The 21,296-nt window shown below is 36.6% G+C and overlaps 1 protein-coding gene across 1 annotated transcript in view; it reads left to right on the forward strand.

The window, feature by feature from the left end:
* Positions 1 to 21,296, forward strand: part of TTLL7 (tubulin tyrosine ligase like 7) — a 144,419-nt gene that overhangs the window by 30,159 nt on the left and 92,964 nt on the right. The window contains exons 2-3 of the mRNA XM_080803176.1: positions 20,551 to 20,746; positions 20,956 to 21,087. Coding sequence (XP_080659302.1) covers positions 20,722 to 20,746; positions 20,956 to 21,087 — 157 coding nt within the window. The 5' untranslated portion in view covers positions 20,551 to 20,721. The remainder of the gene's footprint in view (positions 1 to 20,550; positions 20,747 to 20,955; positions 21,088 to 21,296) is intronic.

A 21,296-nucleotide genomic window follows, 5' to 3' on the forward strand; every position in this document is an offset into this window, starting at 1 on the left:
TTCACTGCTAGCTATTTTTACTTGATGATCTGATCTTGGCTTGAATTCCTGGAATCAAGTAATGATTTACTCTAGAAGTGCTAACCTCAGAGGTCGTTTAGTAAATATTCCATGTACCAAAATAAATGCAAAATGTAATTCACACTCAATACTTGTCTATTACTTAGGAATCAGTCTCTTGGAATTAGCCCATTTTATAGATCTATTTTAAGAGATTTTTATTAATACTGTATAGAAAAATTCATCCTCACATATGATTTGTAATCAAGTATTTCCATATCTTTGCTTTAAAATATTCTGAACTTTCACAAAACAAATGGAATGTGACATGTAAAGCAGATAGATGGTGAATATAATATCCCAGCTGAGGTATATTTGTTTAGGTTTAGTGAATTAAAATGGACTTTCTACAATTTTATCACTCATTCATTAATGAGAAAATAAATGATATTATACCATTTATTGTGAATCATTTATATTCTTTCTCAAATAATTATATGCCTCCCACATGAGTAAAAATTCTTCATAGCCAGTTTTAAAGATTTTATTTATTTATTTGACAGAGAGAGAGAGATCACAAGTAGGCAGAGAGGGAGGCAGAGTGAGGTGGGGGGAAAGCGGGCTTCCCACTGTGTGGAGAGCCCGATGCGGGTCTCTATCCCAGGACCTCGAAGGCAGAGGCTTTAACCCACTGAGCCACCCAGGCACCCCTTCATAGCCAGTTTAAATGATCATACAATAACCCATTGTTTGGCTGTATCATAATTTACTAAATTTCTCTATTGGATACATTTAGGTTGTTTTCAGTTACAGCTGTAAATAATGTCGTGATGTACATCCCTGTTCACTAATATGCCTCAACATTTTGGGTGATTTCATTAGGATGGATTTTCCTAGAAGTGGAATTATGAAGTCAGGAGCTTAAACACATACATAATTTAGATTTTTACTATATCTTTAATTGTTTCCTAGAATATTTTCTTTAGTGAGTGAAAAAAATTATAAGCTACCTTAAAATGAATGAATTAATAACATGTTGGCCTGAGTTTGGTTTCACTTATTGGGATTTTAATTTATTATGTTCCGTTTTCTAATGTTAATAGTACTAAAGTCAGTGGATTATTCTTAAAGTGACAATTTATGTACACAAAGCAATATGTTTAATTTTTTGTTGTATGAGATATTACTTATAAATAACATTTCAAATTTATTGATGTAACATTGATTGGAGTCAGTATTTTCTAGAGAGTAAACTGGGAAATTTAACCATTATCTGTCATAACCAGCTTGTTCTAGTGTATTTGCATCCTCTCTAGAAACCTAAATATTTTATTTACCAGATTACTTTATTACTTCATGGTCATTTTACTAACAGTATACCTGAGTAAAGTAAAGTAACCAGGAAAGCACTAACATTGAATATCCTCAAATGGATGTTCTTGATAAATTTCTAAGAATATACATGTTTGCTTTCAGATAATAATTATAAACAATAAAAAGGAATAGAATTTTTTTGCAACAATTGTTTAAAATTATTAATTTAATTCAGGACATTTATGGAGTGCCTATGATGCTCAGAAGGTATTTCTGAATTCAAGGGAAAATTGCTCTTGTGTATAAATTTTTCTTGACATAGACTTTATATTGAAATAAACATCTGTTAATCTTTAACTCATTCTTGTCAGTAAGAAGAATAAATTATGTAAAAATAAATTATAAAATTGAAGCATCGGCAGGGAGAACTTCTTTAATGTTTATTATTAACTTTACATCTTTAATGTTTATTATGAATATTCCTCACTGCAATTTACCGCCTCTTTGGGTGAAGGAAAATTCCATTTCCCAGCCTTATAGATTGAGATTATGAAGTCAGTGTTCTCATTTTTCTTTGACAGCAAAAGATGGGACTTCTGTTGGGGGGATAATCTTTCTCAGCCTAGGCTGAGAAAAATAACTGTGTTCCCTAGCCTCAGTGTTACAAGAGGCCAAAAGAAGTGGTAATTTTCCAGTCCAGTATCCTAGCTGACTTTTATTAGTGTTTGTAATAAAACCTGTTCTGCTTGGAGCTCAGCTGCTTTATAGTCTCATCTACCTAGTACCCAGTTGAGAGTTAAGAATTAGATATAATTGTTGTCTGCAAAGCAGAAGTGGAGTGATGTCTTCATTGAAAACATGAATTTAGGTATAATCTGTTTGCCTTTGAATTTCATACTAAAATTCTTATCCCCATAGTGGGTGGGTGAGGAGTAGAGGTGATGAGTAAGGAGAGCAGAGAAACTGGCAGGCAGCTTCCTTGGGGATTAGGTGTGATAGAGGGGTAGGTACTCAGGATTGTGGTATTTTTCTGGTCCAGTAATGTTGGCCAGAGTCACAACCACATGCAACCATGATAGTGGCCTTCTCTGATTTTTGCCATAGAGCTTGCTTTCCTTTTTGACAGTGCCTCTGGGCGTGGTGCTTTCCCACACTTTGCTCCAAATCAGGTGAGTTCCCTGAAGCAGCAAAACTGCTGCCTTTTATGCTTTGCCCAGCCCAGGTAGAATAGCTGCACATATGGAAGTGGAGGGGGCTGCGGTGTGGGGATGGCTCCAAGCTCAAATGCCACTTCCTCGGTTCTTATCCCAAGTTCAGTAGTTCTCGTTGAATAAAGCTTTCTTGTAAGCCTTTGGGCTTTTTCCGGGCTCCTGAAAAGAGCTGGGGCAATTTTGTGCCTTTTTATCATTGTTTTTGGAGAGAGGAATTGATGAACTCCTCACTCTACTGTTTTGGAATTTCTGCATTCTGGGTCCAATTTTTATTTTTATTTTTATTTACTTTTTAAATTTCTTTTCAGTGTTCCAGAATTCATTGTTTATGCACCACACCCAGTGCTCCATGCAATATGAGCCCTCCATAATACCCACCACCAGGTTAACCCAACCTCCCACCCTGCCGCCCCTCCAAAACCCTCAGGTTGTTTTTCAGAGTCCACAGTCTCTCATGGTTTGTCTCCCTCTCCAATTTCCCTCAACTCCCTTCTCCTCTCCATCTCCCCAGGTCCTCCGTGTTATTCCTTATGCTCCACAAATAAGCGAAACCATATAATTGACTCTTTCTGCTTGACTTATTTCACTCAGCATAATCTCTTCCAGTCCCATCCATGTTGATACAAAAGTTGGGTATTCATCCTTTCTGATGGAGGCATAATACTCCATAGTAAATGTGGACCACGTCTTCCTTATCCATTTGTCCGTTGAAAGGCATCTTGGTTCTTTCCACAGTTTGGCGACTATGGGCATTGCTGCTATGAACATTGGGGTACAGATGGCCCTTCTTTTCACTACATCTGTATCTGTATCTGGGTCCAATTTTAATTGGAATGTTGGAAGCTATATTTTGAATGAGGCCTGAGTAGAAAACCATTCTAGATCATAAATGCTCTAAATTGTACTTTTTTTTTTAGTCAAAGATAATAGAATTTTAGAGCTAGAGGAGGTCTTAATTCCATTTTCTCTTTTTTTCAGATTAATAATTGGAAACATGAGTGCCTTGTGCAGTTATGACACAGATTGTTGGTGTCAGAATTGGGTTTGGAAATGGATCACTCACAAGGCAGTCATTGCTTCCTCTTTCCCCGTGAGGGACAGGTACTGACATCCTTTCTCTGCAGGCTCAACTCTTTGCCCCTGAGCTAATGCTGCCCAATTCAAAGAGTACATGAAGATTCTCAGCCCTGCTGTTGAGTGAGGTCTTGTATGAGTTGTGCCGCCTTGAACTACAAGCTCAGGGTTGGGGCCCAACAATCTTATTTAAGCTCTCCAGGAGATTCTGATACACATTTAATTTTGAGAACTGCTAGCATAGAGTAAAAGCCCACAGTGTCTTTGAAGTTGTCATTAGTTCTACACACTAGAAATTCTGATAGTCAATACACTGCTATTTTTCATCACAGTTAAGATTATGTTCCTTGTAAGACACATTGTTCTTTTATTTACTTGGGAAAAAAAGCCTCTGCAATTTCAATTATGGAATAGCTCTTTCTTAGTATAATTACATACATGTTGGAAGAGCCTTTTGAAAGGTAAATTTTAAAAATGTCATTACTTTATGCATACAAAAAAGGAAAATGTAAGTAAAATAAATTGATCAAATCATTCCTTAAACTTCTTCCAATTCAAAGACAGATACTTGAATGTCTCCTTCATTCATTGTGCATGCTCTTCCAGACATCATCATCCTCTGTGTCATGGAGAGTTGGTATTGCAACATTTCATAAAAGAGTGTTCCATTATTATTATACATCTGAGTTTTTCTCTCAGCGCCTAGCATGGATTCGGCTAATTTTGATGTGTGGGCACAGGCATATGATAGCCACTCAGGACTGCCACCTGGCTGACGGTGATTATAAGATGCATCACAATTTCAGATGTTTTTAAATTTTTAAGAAACCAAACAGTATAGCTGAGAATCAAAGAACTATGGTGGTAATTATGGAGTAGTCTGTTATCTACTCATTTCCTCACTTGTATTCTAGAGATAAATCTCGTAAGTCATTCTTTAGATAGTTGTACGATTCATTCTTTTTATAATAATGTACCATCTATAGTTTAGGCCTTGCTTGTATTTAGGCTGGTATATAATTTTATCCAGAAACTTCTTGCCTTAAAGAGTATTTCAAAATAGATTTTTAGTCTCATGAAATGTAGCTGACCCCATAGAATAATGAATATATTAGTCAGGCTTCCCTAGAGAAATAGAACCAGTAATACACACATGCACACGCACACCTAAAGAGAGGTGGGAACAGATGGAAATGTCTCAAGACAGAGGGAGAAAGAGAATAAATGAGTATGAATTGGTTTATGTGATTATGGAGGTTGACAGGTCCAAAATGTGCGGAGTAGTTTGTCAAGCTGGGACACAGGGAAGAGCTGATGTTGAAGCTCAAGTCCAAAGATAGTCAAAGGCTGGGGCACCTGGGTTGCTCAGTGGGTTAAGCCTCTGCCGTCAGCTCAGGTCATGGTCTCAGGGTCCTGGGATTGAGGCCCTCATTGGACTCTCTGCTCAGCAGGGAGCCTGCTTCCCCCTCTCGCTCTGCCTGCCTCTCTGCCTACTTGTGATCTCTCTCTCTGTGTCAAATAAATAAATAAAATCTTAAAAAAAAAAAAAAAAAAGATAGCCAAAGGCTAAATTTCCTCTTTTCTTGGGGGACCTCTGTGTGCTTTCTCTTAAGGCCTTCAGGTAATTGAATGAGGTCCACCCACATTTTGAAGATGTGTAGTGCTGTGGAGAATGTTGCATATATGCACTGCCCAGAAGGTTATATTATAGGTGTTTAAAGAAGACATTCAAGGGCGCCTGGGTGGCTCAGTGGGTTAAAGCCTCTGCCTTCGGCTCAGGTCGTGATCCCAGGGTCCTGGGATCGAGCCCCACATCGGGCTCTCTGCTCCGTGGAGAGCCTGCTTTCTCCTCTCTCTCTGCCTGCCTCTGTGCCTACTTGTGATCTCTGTCTGTCAAATAAATAAATAAGTAAATAAATCTTTAAAAAAAAGAAGACATTCAAATGAATGTTTAATCAAACAATAGCAGAAAGCAATATGTAGATAGAGACAATATTTAAAATTGCATACCAAGTATATAATGTTATTGCTTCTTTTTCTTTTTCATATCCTTTATGAAAGCGAACCTGTTTTTTCCAATAAATTGATTGGGAAAATATAAATGAAGCTTTTAAAAATAATCTGGTAGTATAAAATCCAGTAATGTAACAGTCACCAAAGCCAGTTCAGGAGAAGTAGATGATAATTCTGCAATACATTGATTAAAGTTGTTCTAAAGAATGCACTTTTTTTTTTCCTAGTCAGGCTTGTATACATGGATAATTTTGAATACTAGGCAAGATTTAAAAATAGTTAACCCAAATCTTATGAGGCATAACTGAAAATCAGCTTTGTTGATCTAGTATAATATTTAACTTACAATACTGAGACACATGTTTTAGATGTTATATATGTTTACATACATAATTTTATACATTATTTTGGGTCAACTTCCATTCTTGAGTGTATTTATGTTGATATAGTTGTATATCATATATGTTTTGGATGAATTCTTTTCTTTTGGGTAGTTTGGGATTTACTAATTAACTTTGCTAAAAGAAAATGTAGATAGTGAAAGCCGGGCGCATTTTTTTTTTACCCTCACAAGAGCACCTTATAAAATGAGTAGCATTAAAAAATGTTTATTGCCTTAATTATAAATGTAATGAAATAATGAAGGGATAAGTAAACTTTTAAACAGATTTGTGATATACCTTGATAGTGTTTACTTATTCCTTGTATAAAGGAAATGGAGAGGCCAAGAAAGAAAGAACAATTAGAAAATAAATTCATACTATTTGAGAGTATTGCATCTGTAGATATTATATTACTGCTCTCTGGTTAACTTCAGGCACCGCTTCTGTTCTGTGTTCCATTATTGTTCATTAGAATAAAGGACAAAAATAGTTCTTTCCTTTGCATTTCCATAAAAGGACTAGTTTCACATCAAAGATTAGAGCTCCAGATAGATGGTGTTTTTAAATGCCTGGAATGACTTTTGGGAAATATGCGTATTTTAAAATAAGCTAAACTTACTGAAACGTAGTTAAGTTTAATTAGTTTTCTTAATAGTGGGCCTGTTAGATAAAGACTATTAGTATTTTATTTCTTTACAAAGATTGGTCTTTAAAGATTGGTCTTGTGTGAGTTGTGCTGCCTTGAACTACAAGCTCAGGGTTGGGGCCCAGCAATCTTATTTAAGCTCTCCAGGAGATTCTGATACACATTTAATTTTGAGAACTGCTAGCATAGAGTAAAAGCCCACAGTGTCTTTGAAGTTGTCATTAGTTCTATACACTAGAAATTCCGATAGTCAATACACTTCTATTTTTCATCACAGTTAAGATTATGTTCATTGTAAGACACATTGTATCTTATTTTGCACCTAGAAACAAAATAATTATATTATTCTTTCCTTCCTTAAGATCTAACCCTTTTACACATCTTAGTTTAGCTGATGGAGACAGGCAGAGCATATGAACTCAGCCTGTGCATATTTTTTTTTCTGTATGGATTATCTGAACCTTGACTGCATGACTCTCAGACCATGGCATAATTTTACTGGGATTTAATTTAATTTATAGGGATTTGAAAGCTGTGACAAATTTACCTGATTCTAGAAGTTAATACCATTGAAAATTTCTTATCTTAAGCTCAAAACCTCCTAACAAATAGTATCCCTCTGATACGGCAGCTCAGCAGTTTAGCTCTGATATTTCAGACTCTGCATTTGAGATTGAGGAATATGTAAATTAAAAGACATTTTTAAAGCTGCTGCCTGGGAGCCAGTTGTCTCATGGAGGAAACATAAATGAAGCCTCCTTTTATTTCATTTGAGTTGTGGCATTTGTGCAAGGACATTTGAGGTAATTCTCTTTATTTAAAAAAACAGAATTAAAAATGGAACCTAAATTCATTATTATTTGTATTGGTTAGGAACCTGGTTGAAGCAAAAAAGAAATTTTTTAGTTTCTGTTGCTGAGAAGTTTGGGAACGTGTTATCTATCTTTCTCTCTGTGTTCTTTATATGGCTTCATCCTTAGGTTCTGTGTAGGCATGAGATGGGGGCCAGGAATGCAGGTAGGTACCATCTCAGATTCAAATCCAGCTCAGAAGAGAAGCTATATACTTTAAGAATCTGGAAATGAGTTCTGGGCTTGACTCTTGCTGGTCTTAGTTGGATCCTATGTTTGATGAACCAGTTCCATGGCGAGGAAGATGGGATTCCACAGTTATTTTAGATCTAAGTCATTTGTCCAGCATTGGAGCCAGGATTGGCATCAACTTCATCTGAAGCATAGATTGAAGGGGAATAGTGCTTTACCAGTGGATATCCAGATTACTGTTCACAGGAAATAGGTAAGTGTGGGGTGTGGCAAAAATGATATGTCTAAAGGCATTGTGCTCATGACTGTGCATTTAGGCTGGTATCTTTTTCAGAAACCAAAACAATAATTTGTATTGACATAGCATGTCCATTACAAGGTGCATTTAGATGGGGATAACAGAAACTTAAAATAATAATGACTTAACAAGATGGCAGTTTACTTTCTCTGGATGTAGGCAGTCCAGGACTGATGGAGGATTTCCACGATGAAACCAATGTGTCTTTGAATTGCTGCAGCTCCTGCAGTTGCATGTATGTTCCAGGCTGGAAGGGGCGGAAAAAAAATAAGTAAATGAGTGTCTACCAATTGTCGACCTTCCTACTCAGCAACTTAGACTTTTCTCTCATTAACTAGGAATTGGTCACATGACCATATACACTTGTAAGGAAGTCTGAGAAATGTGGTTATTGATACTGGCACAAATGCCACCCTTAACAACCCAGTAAGTATTTTGTTAGTATGGAAGAACTAGTGGATGGCTATTAGGCAGGTAGCTAGTGGTTTTTCGACATGTGTTATTAACTGATATGGATGACACAGGAGGCTTATTTAACCACCCAATGAATTTTATATATATAAGATTTAAAACTATTTTAGAAGTAGATAGAAATATAAATAATAAAACTAATCATACCCTAAAACTGGTAATGAGGCATGCAGTGAATTGGTGTCAATTAAGAGAATCAAAGTAATAGTTAACGATGGTTCTGACTGGGGCACCTGGGTGACTCAGTCAGTTAGATGTTTGCCTTCAGCTCAGGTCATGATGTGAGGGTCCTGGGATCGAGCCTAGGGTTGGGCTCCCTGCTCAGCTGGTAGTCTGCTTCTCCCTTTCTTTCTCTGCCCGCCCCCCCACCCCCAGCCCTGCTCATTCTCTCTCTCTCTCTCTCTCTCTCTCAAATAAATAAATAAAAAACTTACAAAACAAGAGATGATTCTAATTTATCTGCCTATTGGATGTTTGGCTGTAGTGATGTCCTCTGCCAAGATAAGGAACATAAGAGGAAGTGCCAGGTTTTCAGGGGAAGTTAAAGAGTTAAGTTTTGGACATTTATAAATGTTGGTATCAGATGACATTCGGGTGATCTCATTTGTTCACCAGCTAAGCAGCTGCACATTTTGATATCTATTGTGCATTTTCTGGCACAGAACAGAGAACTGGATATTTTAGAAATTTTCTGCTTCTCTTAGTCCCTCTCTTTTACCTTGTGATCTAGGTTATTGAAAGTTAGGGAGAGCTGCATCCCCAGGACCACAGTTCCAACTCCATAGTTTAGAACAAGAGAAGTCTTGGTGTAGTCAAGCACAGGTTGGGGGTTTTGAGGATGTGAGGTTCAACTGTATTAGACCAGTATTGTTCTTTGCAGAGCAAGGGAATGAGAGGAGGCAAATGGCTTCACAAAAGTGAGTGATATATACAAAAATTAACTAATAACATCACGTGTTATTCCTAAGAAGCAAGTGAGACTTTTTTTAGGCTAATGAGAATTAGATAGAACTGCAGGATTATATTCTAAAGGAAATAAACCCATAATGGCTTTTGACTCTACTTAAGTATTTTATGAAATCACCTTGTCTTTTTTCCCTTTATTAACTGAATTATAGATGTTAACCTTTTTGAAATTTATTTAGTTCAACATTTACTGAATAAGCCCTTTTCATAATTCTAAGTACTGACAATAAAACAGCTATTAATAAGGGAACAGTGCCTTCAAGGTATGCTGTATTATCATTACCTATTTATTAGTTTTTTTTTTTTTCGTGTCATACTAGGCTAAATTTCCAAGGTAAGACATTCCACAGAGCTTAGTGGATGGTTTTTTGTGGATGCTGCAATTTAACCAAAAACATTAAACAAATAAGAAGCTGGTGAAAGCAATTTGGAAAACAAGCAGTATGTTAGAGGGAGCTACTGTTGCTCAAAGTCAATTTTAATTGTAACTAGAATGAATAAATAGTTCTTCTGTTTATTCTTATATAATGTCACACTTGGCCTCTTTCAGGTTTTTGGAAGTGGTTGATCAAATGTTTTTTTTCAGGTCTAAAACACTACAGATCTAGCCTTTGGGAATATACCCACTCTGAGAAAGGGATACAAAAGTTTCTATGTTCAGGGAGTAAGTAGCTTCTCTGAAAACCTTTTTAATTTGTACACACAACGAGTGGTGCCAATGTATTATTGTTAGGGCTGTTGTTTGGGTGATGTCATTTGTTCACCAGTCAGGCAGCTGGGCATTTTGAAAATCTATTGTAATTTCTTGGCAGAGAGCACAGAAATGGGAGCCATTAGCTTTGGAATGGACCTTTCTGTGTTTAATTAAAACTATTATATATATGAAAGTAGAGGTTTTCCTTATCTACAGTAAGTCACTAATTCTGTTGTGTTATTTTCTATTCTTTTTCTGTCTGTCTTTTCCTGCAAATATAAAACTGATACCATCTTACCCCTCAAAGTGACTCTTCTTTCTGCAGGCATTCTCTTGGTGAATGATACCATCTTCTACCCAGTTCCTCTAAACCAGAAATCTGCAAGTCGTCTGAGATTACTTTTCCTTTTTTGATCACCAACTTCTGTTCCTGTTCTGTAGTAACAGTATTCTTTTCCCCTCTGTCTTTTGCTTCTATCTGTGAGCAAGCTCGTACCATCTCTCTTCTGGACTTTTGTAACACCCTCTTAGCCTGTCTCTATTCTTGCCCTTTTCCCATCCAGTGCTCATGATTACTGTCAGCATAATCTATTAAAAAGAAAATTGGATTGTGTTACTCCTCTTTAAGTCTATCAGTGACTCCACATTACTTGTGAGTCAGGATCAGACCTAAGTTTCCAACAGTGTGACTTAGAACACAGTTTTCCAAGGAAACATATGATGGTTCGAACAAAAGAATCTTGGCTATTTTATTTTTACCTATTATTTCAGAAAGCTAAACCATGATAAGGGTACATTCGTTCTTTACGTTAGGAATGACATCTTTGATGCTCTTTCTCTGTAGGACAGGACTGGCTATTGCATCCTCTCCTTTCCACTCAAGAGGTGTCAGAGTTGGTGTTTATCATCCCCATGTAGTTCTTTACACTTTTATTTCATATGTATTAATTCCTAACTGATCTTTCTCTCTCTCTCTCTCAGTGTATACCGTATGTTATTATTTTATCTAATTTTTTAAACTTTATATTAATAATATACTAATGTTTGTATTCCTCAGCTTTTTTCATGTGCCTTACTTGTGTGATTCATCATGTAGTTCTGGTTCATTTATTTTTACTTGTGTAGTACTTTCATTGTATGTGTGCACCAATTAATATACACAATGTTGTTGTCCATCTGTAACCCTTCTCCCCTCCCCCCGACTTTTCATTTCTTTTTTTTTTTTTAAGATTTTATTTATTTATTTATTTGATAGAGAGAGCGAGAGATCACAAGTAGACAGAGAGGCAGGCAGAGGCAGAGGGGAAAGCAGGCTCCCAGCTGAGCAGAGAGCCTGATGCGGGGCTCGATCCCAGGACCCTGAGATCATGACCTGAGCTGAAGACAGAGGCTTAACCCACTCAGCCACCCAGGAGCCCCCGACTTTTCATTTCTAAAAAGGTCAAGTTACTCTGCTCTTGGCTCAGTGCTTTGGAGGAGAGGGTATATTATTAAACTTTGTCATTGCTGTTAATCCTCCTCATATGTTTAATGATTTTTGGTAGATTATCTTTAAAACAAATGTCTGGGTTGGTCAGCATTGGTAGCTAGTTCGGGCTCAAAGAAGGAATGTAAACTGTTTTTCTAGATTAACAAAACCTCACTTCACTTAGCAGGGCTTACTCCAGTAGTAAATGAGATCGTTTGTAGCAAGTATCTTCCTTTCTTGCTGCTCAGAGTCCTGCTTGGCAAATATTTTCTCCTGCATTTCTTGCTTGGCCAGGGGATTTCTAAGTCATCCACGTGGTTCTACTTTAGAAGACCAATGGGGAGGGAATGGACTCCAGCAGACTTCCGCAGTAGTGTCCTCCATTTTCTTGGAGTTTGCCCATGCTACTAGCTGTTGTCCTTCTAGTCCAGTGGTTCTGAAACTTTAGCCTACATCAGAATCACCTGCAGGGCTTGTCAGTTGTTGGGTCCTGCCCCCAGAATTTGATTAAAAAATTCTGGGGTTGAGCCCAAGAATATGCATGTCTAATAAGTTACCAGGTGATGCTGACACTGCTTGCTGTTCCTGCACCATATTTTGAGAACCACTGCTCTAGGTCAACATTTCCTAATCTTTTATTTTTTAATTTTATTTTTTGACTCATGGGGCCTTTTAACATTAATATGTAATTTTACATCACTTATATGAATTTTAAAATCATTTTTATAATTTTGTAATTGTCACATGTTATACAGAAAGACTTTAAGTTAAAAATATTATGTCGGCATAGTATTAAACATTGTGATCATCTAGAGCCTTGCTCCTCTAAGTGTGAGCTGTGGACCAGCATACCTGGGGACTTGTTAGAAAGTAGACTCACAGGTCCCACCCTAGAATTAATGAACCAGAATCTGAGCTTCAACAGTATTCCCAGATGATTGGCATGCACATTAAGTTTGAGAAGCCCCTGGTCTAGAGCTCACATTAAATCCAATCCTGATAATATCAAATAAGAAACATTTCAGATATTCATGTTTAAACATTGGCACATGTTTCGCTTACTTTCATTTTCTTATACTTAAGAAAAAGCACTATCTCTTTGAAAATAAAAATAGCATATCAAATTTGGTTTGGGGACCAAATGCTGAAATTTAATGATGTGTTACAGCGCAACAATAGATAAAATTGTATTCATGACCTGATGTCTGGAAGCATTACCTTCTTTATGCACAAAAAAGTAACTGCCTCATTTTGATAATTTTCATGAAGTAATAGATTTCTGACGGCAATTTGCAATAACTTCTTTCCAGTAATACGCCATATGTGTGGAGAGTGTTTTTTCCCCAAAGTAAAAGCTTAATTTGATACAATTTTTGCTATATTTATTATTTTTCAATTATTTTGAAGTAATAGTAGGAACATCTTTCATCAGATAATTATAGTTTAGAAATGCAAAGAGGAGTATTTCGAGGCAGATTTGCAGAATTATTATTTTAAAATTTTCTTATACCTTGTGTTTCAATGTCATTGTTCATTAGACATCTCTTCTTTAGACAGCTATCTATGTGGATAATAATAACAGGGCATATTTTAGGGTTGTGAAGATCAGAGTTTTACTTATTTATTCATTTATTTAATTTTTAAAGATTTTATTTATTACAGAGATAGAGCAAGAGAGCAAGAGGGGGATACAAGTAGAGGGAAGAGGAAGAGGGAGAAGCAGGTTTCCCACTGAGTAGGGAGCCCAATGTGGGGCTTGATTCAGGACCCTGGGATCATGACCTGAGCTGAAGGCAGACACTTAACCGACTGAGCCACCCAGGCGCCCCAGAAGATCAGAGTTTTATATGTAAAAACCTAGAAGGGTGCCTGGGCTTATAGCATGTTTTACATTAAGTGACTGCATCAGTCCCATCCTTCTCCTTTTCTTCCTTGTGTTCTTCCTTTTCCTCATCAGTGTTATTACAGTCCATCAGTGTTATTACAGTGTTATTACAGCCAAGGATAGAGATGTTTAATTATCCATCGTATAAAGTCAAGGGGCAGACTGGGCTCAGTACAAGTCTCAGCTCCCCCCCACCCCTTTTTGAGTCAGAGGAGAATACTATAAAGTGGAGCTATGGAGAACTAGAAAATAGTGTCCAGGGGTAGGTGGCAAATTTAAAATAGGGAGTAATTAATTGGCTGGAGTCTGTGATGGTTAATGGTTGTTAGTGTTACTTACTAGCTTTCATTCCTTATGGGAGGGGCAAAGAGAGAGGGAAGGAGAGAATCTTAAGCAGGCTTTATGCCCTGCGTGGAGCCTGACACAGGGCTCAATCCCATGACCTGAGCCAAAAATCAAGCATCAGTAGCTTAACCAACTGAGCCACCCAGGCACCTCCTGGCTTTTATTCCGATTGGCCATATGGTATGACTGTACTCCCGAACTCTTGTTGGTAGAGGTCATGTGACTTATTTAGGTCATTGACTTGTGAGTAGAAATTTTGTGTGTTATTAGTTGCCTATATGAGATCCTCCAAAACTCTTTCTCTCTGGTGCAGTGGCTGGTTTTAGGATGATTGCTGCTGTAACAGCTTGGGTTCCTGTGTGACTGTGAAATGCAGAGCACCCCTGCTGGTCTTTGTTGGATATGTAGCATGATTAAGAAATAGATCGTAATTATTTTAAGCTCCTGAGATTTGGGGGATGTTTTTGCCGTGAAGTGTAGCCTGTCCTAGTACAGATTCTTCTTGATGGGTTTTGAGGACTAAAAAGCCATACAACAGGGCAGTAAGTATGAAAGGGGGATGTAAGTATGGAAGGGGGATGGGAGTAATTTAGATGCCAAAAACTATGATGCTAAGAGACAGGAACCAAAGAGAGTCAGCAGTGTGTGAAAATCTAATGACAGTAATGGGGACACAAAGTACACGGAAAGGTTGGGATCGCCCTGCCCCTCCTATCTCCCTGTCCATCAGAAGAGTGATACACTATCAAAAGTACATTAAACTAGTTATATATACTGTGAAACACGTTTTTTCTCCTTGTCGGTGTGAAAATAGTAATTTAAAAATCTGTATAGAAATAGATACTTAGGAACACCAGGATTTAGGAAAAAGAACAATATTGGAGGGCTTTAAGAGTGTTCAGTACTCAGAAATGTTTTCCCATTCCCTCCCCATCACACATGTTCACATCCTCACATGCTTTCACACACATATGTACACATATATATCTGTTTTTTTCCCATTTTATTTTATTTCTTTTCAGTGTTCCAGGTTACATCTGGTTTTTTATCAACTCCACTTGAGAGAAGTCATTACCCTCCTTGAAGTATCACCTTCCCAGTGAGGACTGTCTGGATTCAGTATTTAAAACTTTTCCTTCCAACTCTTCTCCTTCCTTTTCCCCTACACTCCTGATCTCCAGACCAGTTGTGCTGACTCTCCCTATGGTACTTAGCATTTTTTATAGTTTACTTAATATGTTTGCTGTTACTGTTTGTCTCTCCCACACTAGAATGCAAGCACCACAAAGAAAGAAAATTGTTATCTGTTATGTTCACTGAGAATAGATACTGCGACATGAGAGTATTTGTTGAATTGTAGTACCTTCATGAAGGAAAAAAACAGGAAGACAGTCTGAATATCGATAGCTGCCTGGTGTTCAAAGAAGAGAGATTAATAATTCTGATGCAACTTTGTGATCTCAACTACATTTTAAACCACAGCCTGATTCTCTTGCTCTCATTCCGTAGCTTTTAAAATAGCTCCAGGCAAGCAGAATTAAGCTTCTTTGTGAAATCTTCAATATGTCATATTTAAAGACTGAATTTTGGAGTTAACATACAAAGTGGAAAATGTCATGGAATTTAGAGACAAGCCTCTTCATTGTCACCTGTTAGGTGTGACTTTGGGCAAGTTACTTAGCCATGAAGTCTAAATTTTCCTGTATGTAAAATTAGAGTGAAACATACTGGGGCATTTACTGGGTGAGGTAAATACACACACAGTTATGTGAAAATGCTTAGTACACAGTAGGTACTGGTTTATATCTATTTCTTTCTTCTTCCCTCCCCTTACCATAAAAACAACTTTTATTAAATTTTTATTTAATGTTATTTTATGTATTTTCAACTTAACCTAATTTTGGTTTCCAGTGATCTTTAATGAAGATTGTTTTAGTAATCCATGGTAAGCTAAAATTTCACCAGTATGTATGAAGAACCCATTTTATATAGCATTCACCAGGGTATGTATTTCTGGGGATTATTGGGAAGATCTGAGTTTCTCTTGTGTAATCTACACAAAAGATGTTTTGTGTTCATCTTGTTATTTCAAAAATACCACCAATGCTATCTTCATTGGTTGGCATTTTATTTCATTTTTACTTTTTAAATTTAATTTTATTTTTTCAGTGTTCTAAGATTCATTGTTTATGCACCACACTGAGTGCTGAATGTAGCAGGTGCCCTCCTTAATATCTACCAGTGGGAAAAATCGATTTATTCCTTTTGCACTGTGAGATTGAATGTAGTGCCCTGTGCTTAGTGGGGAGTCTGCTTCTCTCCCTCTCCCTCTCCCTCTGCTCCCCCTACTCCAGCTCATGTGTACGCGGGTTCTCTCAAATAAATAAATCCTTAAGGAAAATAAGTGAAATACAAAGTTTGATGGGTTTTGTTATTAACATGTGAATGTTGTAACACAATTTTATCACATATATTTTCCTTCTTAAATAGGTAAACGTGCACAGAATACTAAAAGTTGTACATGAAAGTAAGTCTCTGTTAGCTCTGCCCCCAGCCACAGCAGACCACCACTACTCAATGCATATATTCCACATTTTCTTCTGTTATTTTACCCAGATGTAAACTTTCAGGTACTTTGCTTTTTCACTTAAAAATGTGAAAGTAATCTTTGTAAATGATATGTATTTGCTTCTCAGAACTCCATGACCAACTCTCTTTACTCCCAGGCAGTAACATGAATACATGCTTATTTAGCATTATGTCAGGCAATATTCTAAGCTCTGGGAGCAGAAGAGTGAACATGATAGAAGAAAACCACTTGTCTTTGCAGAGTTTACCTTCCTAATTTGTGGTTGGTGATATGATGGCCTCTGTGATAGGATGGAAGAGGGAGAAATGAATTTCTTCAAACATAATCAGAGGAAGCTTTAAGAGAAAAGTGGGAATTTATCTGGATTTTAAGTGGTCATAATTCAATGTGAAGAACTGGGAAGAAAGAGCACTCCAACAGAAATGTATTGGAATTACAGTTTTTTGTTTTCATCTTATGTGTCTATTGTTTTTCATGGTAACAGTTGAGCCTCTACATTTGAGGTTTCCATTTGCTTAACATTTTGGGAAATTGATTCCTTTTAGAAATGGCTTCTTCATTTGCAAAGTAAAATTGCTTATTTGTCTTAGAAATCAGTTTCTGTGTCTGTTAGCTATTTGTATGTCTTCTCTTAAGAAGTGTCTGTTCATGTTTTCTGCCCATTTTTTTATTTGATTATTTGTTTTTTTGGGTGGTGAGTTTGAGAAGTTCTTTATAGATCTTGGATATCAGCCCTTATAGTGTCATTTGCAGATATCATCATTAGTCATTAGGGAAACTCAAATTAAAACCACATTGAGATACCACCTTATACCAGTTAGAATGGCAAAAATTGACAAGGCAAGAAACAAGTGTTGGAGAGGTTGTGGAGAAAAGGGAACCCTCTTACACTGTTGGTGGGAACATAAGTTGGTGCAGCCACGTAGAAAAACAGTGTGGAAGTTCCTCAAAAAGTTAAAAATAGAGCTAACCAATGACCCAGTAATGCACTGTTGGATATTTACCCCAAGATACAGATATAGTGAAAAGAAGGGCCATATGCACCCCAGTGTTCATAGCAGCAATGTTCACAATAGCCAAACTGTGAAAAGAGCTGAAATGCACTTCGGCAGATGAATGGATAAAGAAGATGTGGTCCATGTATACAATGGAATATTACTCAGGCATCAGAAATGATGAATACCCAACTTTTGCATCAACATGGATGAGACTGGAGGGGAATATGCTAAGTGAAATAAGTCAAGCAGAGAAAGTCAATTATCATATGGTTTCAGTTATTTGTGGAACATATGGAATAGCATGGAGGACATTAGGAGAAGGAAGGGGAAAATGAAGGGGGGAAATCAGAGAGGGAGACGAACTGTAAGAGACTGTGAACTCCGGGAAACTAAATGAGGGTTTTAGAAGGGACGGGAGTGTGGGAATGGGTAAGCCTGGTGATCGGTATTAAGGAGGGCACGGATTGCATGGAGCACTGGGTGTTATACATGAACAATGAATCATGGAACAGTACATCACAAACTAATGATGTACTGTATGGTGACTAACATAACACAATAATAAAATAAAAAAAAATTTTAAAAAGAGAAACCAATTCCTGCTGATTTTCTAATTCTTTCTTTTTTCTCTCAGTTTGTTTACTTCAACTAGAAATGAGGATTTTAATGGATGATTTTTACCTAAATACTTGGCCTTTTTTAATATAGGTTCAAAGATTTTTTTTCTTTGTTTTACTTTTTTTTTTGATACGTGTATGTTATAAATAACTATTATTTGATTCAGTGTCACTATATACTTAGAGCAGAGGTTGTCAGTCTTGGCTGCATGATATAGTTATGTGCAAAGCTTAAAACATGCTGATAGTTGGGCCCCACCGGGGGTCTGGGGTATGGCTTGGTTACTAGGATTTTCAAAAGTTCCTTAAGTGATTCTGCTTTGCAGCCGAGCTTAAGAAACCCTTGGCTAAAGTATTTTGAAGGAAACTGAACCATGCTGTGTGCTTCTGAAAAGTAGGTAACCATGGCTCATTTTGAGTGGTGTGATCAGTCTGTCATCTCACGTCTCTCACTAAGAATAAAGTGAAATGATTAGAATTGGATGGTAGAATGAAGTTCTTGAGTTTGTTAAAGCACTCTTACTGTTACACCAAAACATAAATGCAATTAAATAGGGCACATATGTGGTGAGACTAAATTTAAGGCCTTTAAATTCTTGTGTGGTAGGGGAAGAGATAATAGTTCTTATTCTGGGCTTGTTCTAATCAGAGTGTTTGGCTTATTATTTAAGTCAGAAATTAACAAATCTGTTTTTAGAGCCTGTAACAATTACTAATTTATTGTCAGTGTAGTTAGGCAGACATTGTCTCACACTCTTGTTGACTTTGTCACCTACTTTCAATGTAATACGTACTCTGTTACCATAAGAGGATCTTTGTTTACTCCAGTAACAAGATGTTGGACAAGGACTTATAAACCCAAATAGTTACCTCCCTGAGGTATCAGAGAGCTTCCAGAAAGAAATCACACTGAACTTTAGATCACTCCTTTCTTTTATTCTGAAAAGTAATCCAGTCTATTTCCAGCTTGGAATTGCGAGCTTAGATCAGGCTAGGGGTGTTTACTGTGATTTCTCTGTTTGGTTTGAAGTATTGTGATTTACCTCAATATGCCCATATCTTGCAGCTTGTAATACAATTGGGTTGTGAAAATTTTTTTTTTACATCTATATAGCATATTAGCACAGTGTCTGAAAATAGTGGGGCTTTGTGAATAGTATGAACAATTGGACAGAATGGGGCTCAAAGCATAGGTTTTCTATTTATAAATTGTTACCTTGGTTTATTTAACTTATTTAGACTTAATTTCCATATCTGGAAAATTGCAGAAATGGTATCTAAATTCCACGTTTGTTAATAAGGTAAGATATTTTAGATTCCTAACAGTGCTACCCACAGTTGGTCTGTAATAAATATTTCCTAGCTTTCAGATTGAATTAGTCTAGATAATTATTCTACTAAAAATGGTACCTGAGAACAAACCAAGATCTAAGTTTTCTTTAATAATGAATCTTATTATTAATAATGACTATTGGATGTGATGTATATGAGTCACATTTTATGTAGTTGAATTTCTGATAAACCTAATAATCTCCTGGTAAATATATTGATACCATACCTTTGTTTATCATGATAACTTTTATAATTTTTCATTGTGTTTAGAGACATTTCCAAGAACTCAACAATTCTTACATTGTGAAGGGAGAAATTAGGAAATTGATAGTATAGACTGAGCAGTCTAGTCTAGTCAGGGCATGAATACCTGGGTTCTACGTACACAGTGAAAATACAGGTGTCATATACATCATGCTGAGGTGTAGCCAAATCAAATTTGTTTATTAAAAAATGTTCACAGCATTCCTTTGTGTGCCCAAATAAGCTCATTGTAATAACGACTCCTCTTGTTTTCTGCCTTTCCAAAATTGTTTCCATTTTTTAAGCCACAATTCAAATGTGGTCTACTTTATGAAGTCGTCACCTTCCTCCCTGCCAACCACTGCCCCCCTCCCTAATGAGAAATCCCTTTTTTCTGTATTCTCTTGGTATGTGATCTCTGTCCTGGCACTTAATTCACTGTTTCATATGAAAAGTAATGCTGTACCTAAGTTTCAGACATTGGGTTGAAGGTTGTGTGGAGTCCTAATTAAGGGTACTGACGTTGACATCGGAGAGATGTTAATTTTAATTTGTCCATTTTTTGGCAAATATTTGTCCTTTCTGAGGTCAGTTTACTTAACTGTAAGACAGGGATAAAAGTTCTACCTCATAGTTTTGTTGAAAGATTAAGTGGCTTAAGTCACCCATGACAGCAAGTGTTCAATAGTTGGTAGTGAATATGGTTATTGTTATTGTTGGTGTATGGCATGTTATTTATTGTGTGTAAATATATGACTTAAAAAAATCTCCTCTTCTACTCTGTGTACTTTTTAGGACAGGGAGCCATCACTTGGCATTTTGCGTAAGGTTTAGTGAATTAACAAATATTTGTTGATTGAATATGTATATTAACTTTCACCTTTACTTGACTTTTGAAAAGAACACAAACATTTCATAAAAATTGTTTTCTAAATGACTTTGTTTTAAAATCCCTACAGGTAACTTCTCATCCCATAACTTCAGTGTCCTGAAATCTGAGGATTCCATCAGGATGATATGATAGGAACTTTCAGTGATCTGGAGCCATATCCTACTTAGACTAATGCAGGCCTTCCAGATATCCTGAGAGCTTGGTACAACAGCACACACTGTAACAGGCACAGGCAATAATGCCATCTTTGCCTCAAGAAAGAGGTAAGCAGATTGACATAATCATATTATTATAGATCATCACTGAGAATTTTTTCTAAGAATTAAAAATTAATTGAGGACTCTTAACGAACCAGAATTTTTAGTTTTACCTTTTTTTTTTTTTTTTTTTTTGGTGGGGGGGTATCTGTGTTCTCTGCTATGAAATTTTTGTTATTTTAGTGATACTTGATTGGTTTACATTTCTTTTAAAGTTATTCAGGGACCCTCTCCCCTGGATCTGAATACAGAATTGCCTTACCAAAGCACAATGAAAAGGAAAGTCAGAAAAAAGAAAAAGAAGGGAACCATTACAGCAAATGTTGCTGGGACAAAGTTTGAAATTGGTAGGTCTCCTCAGAATCATGAGATTTTCATCACTGTTGGAAAGACTGGTTTGATGTTGAAAACAATGTTGAAATTCAGGGAGATACCATTTGTGCAATTCATTTTTAAATGCCTTCTATAACTTTTTAATGAGATATTTAACATGTTAATAAAAAGAACATCAATGTAAACTAAAGGCTTTAGCTATTAATGGGATGGTATTATATAT

This window comes from Martes martes (assembly GCF_963455335.1).
Source record: "Martes martes genome assembly, chromosome: 4".
NCBI classification, from domain to species: domain Eukaryota; kingdom Metazoa; phylum Chordata; class Mammalia; order Carnivora; family Mustelidae; genus Martes; species Martes martes.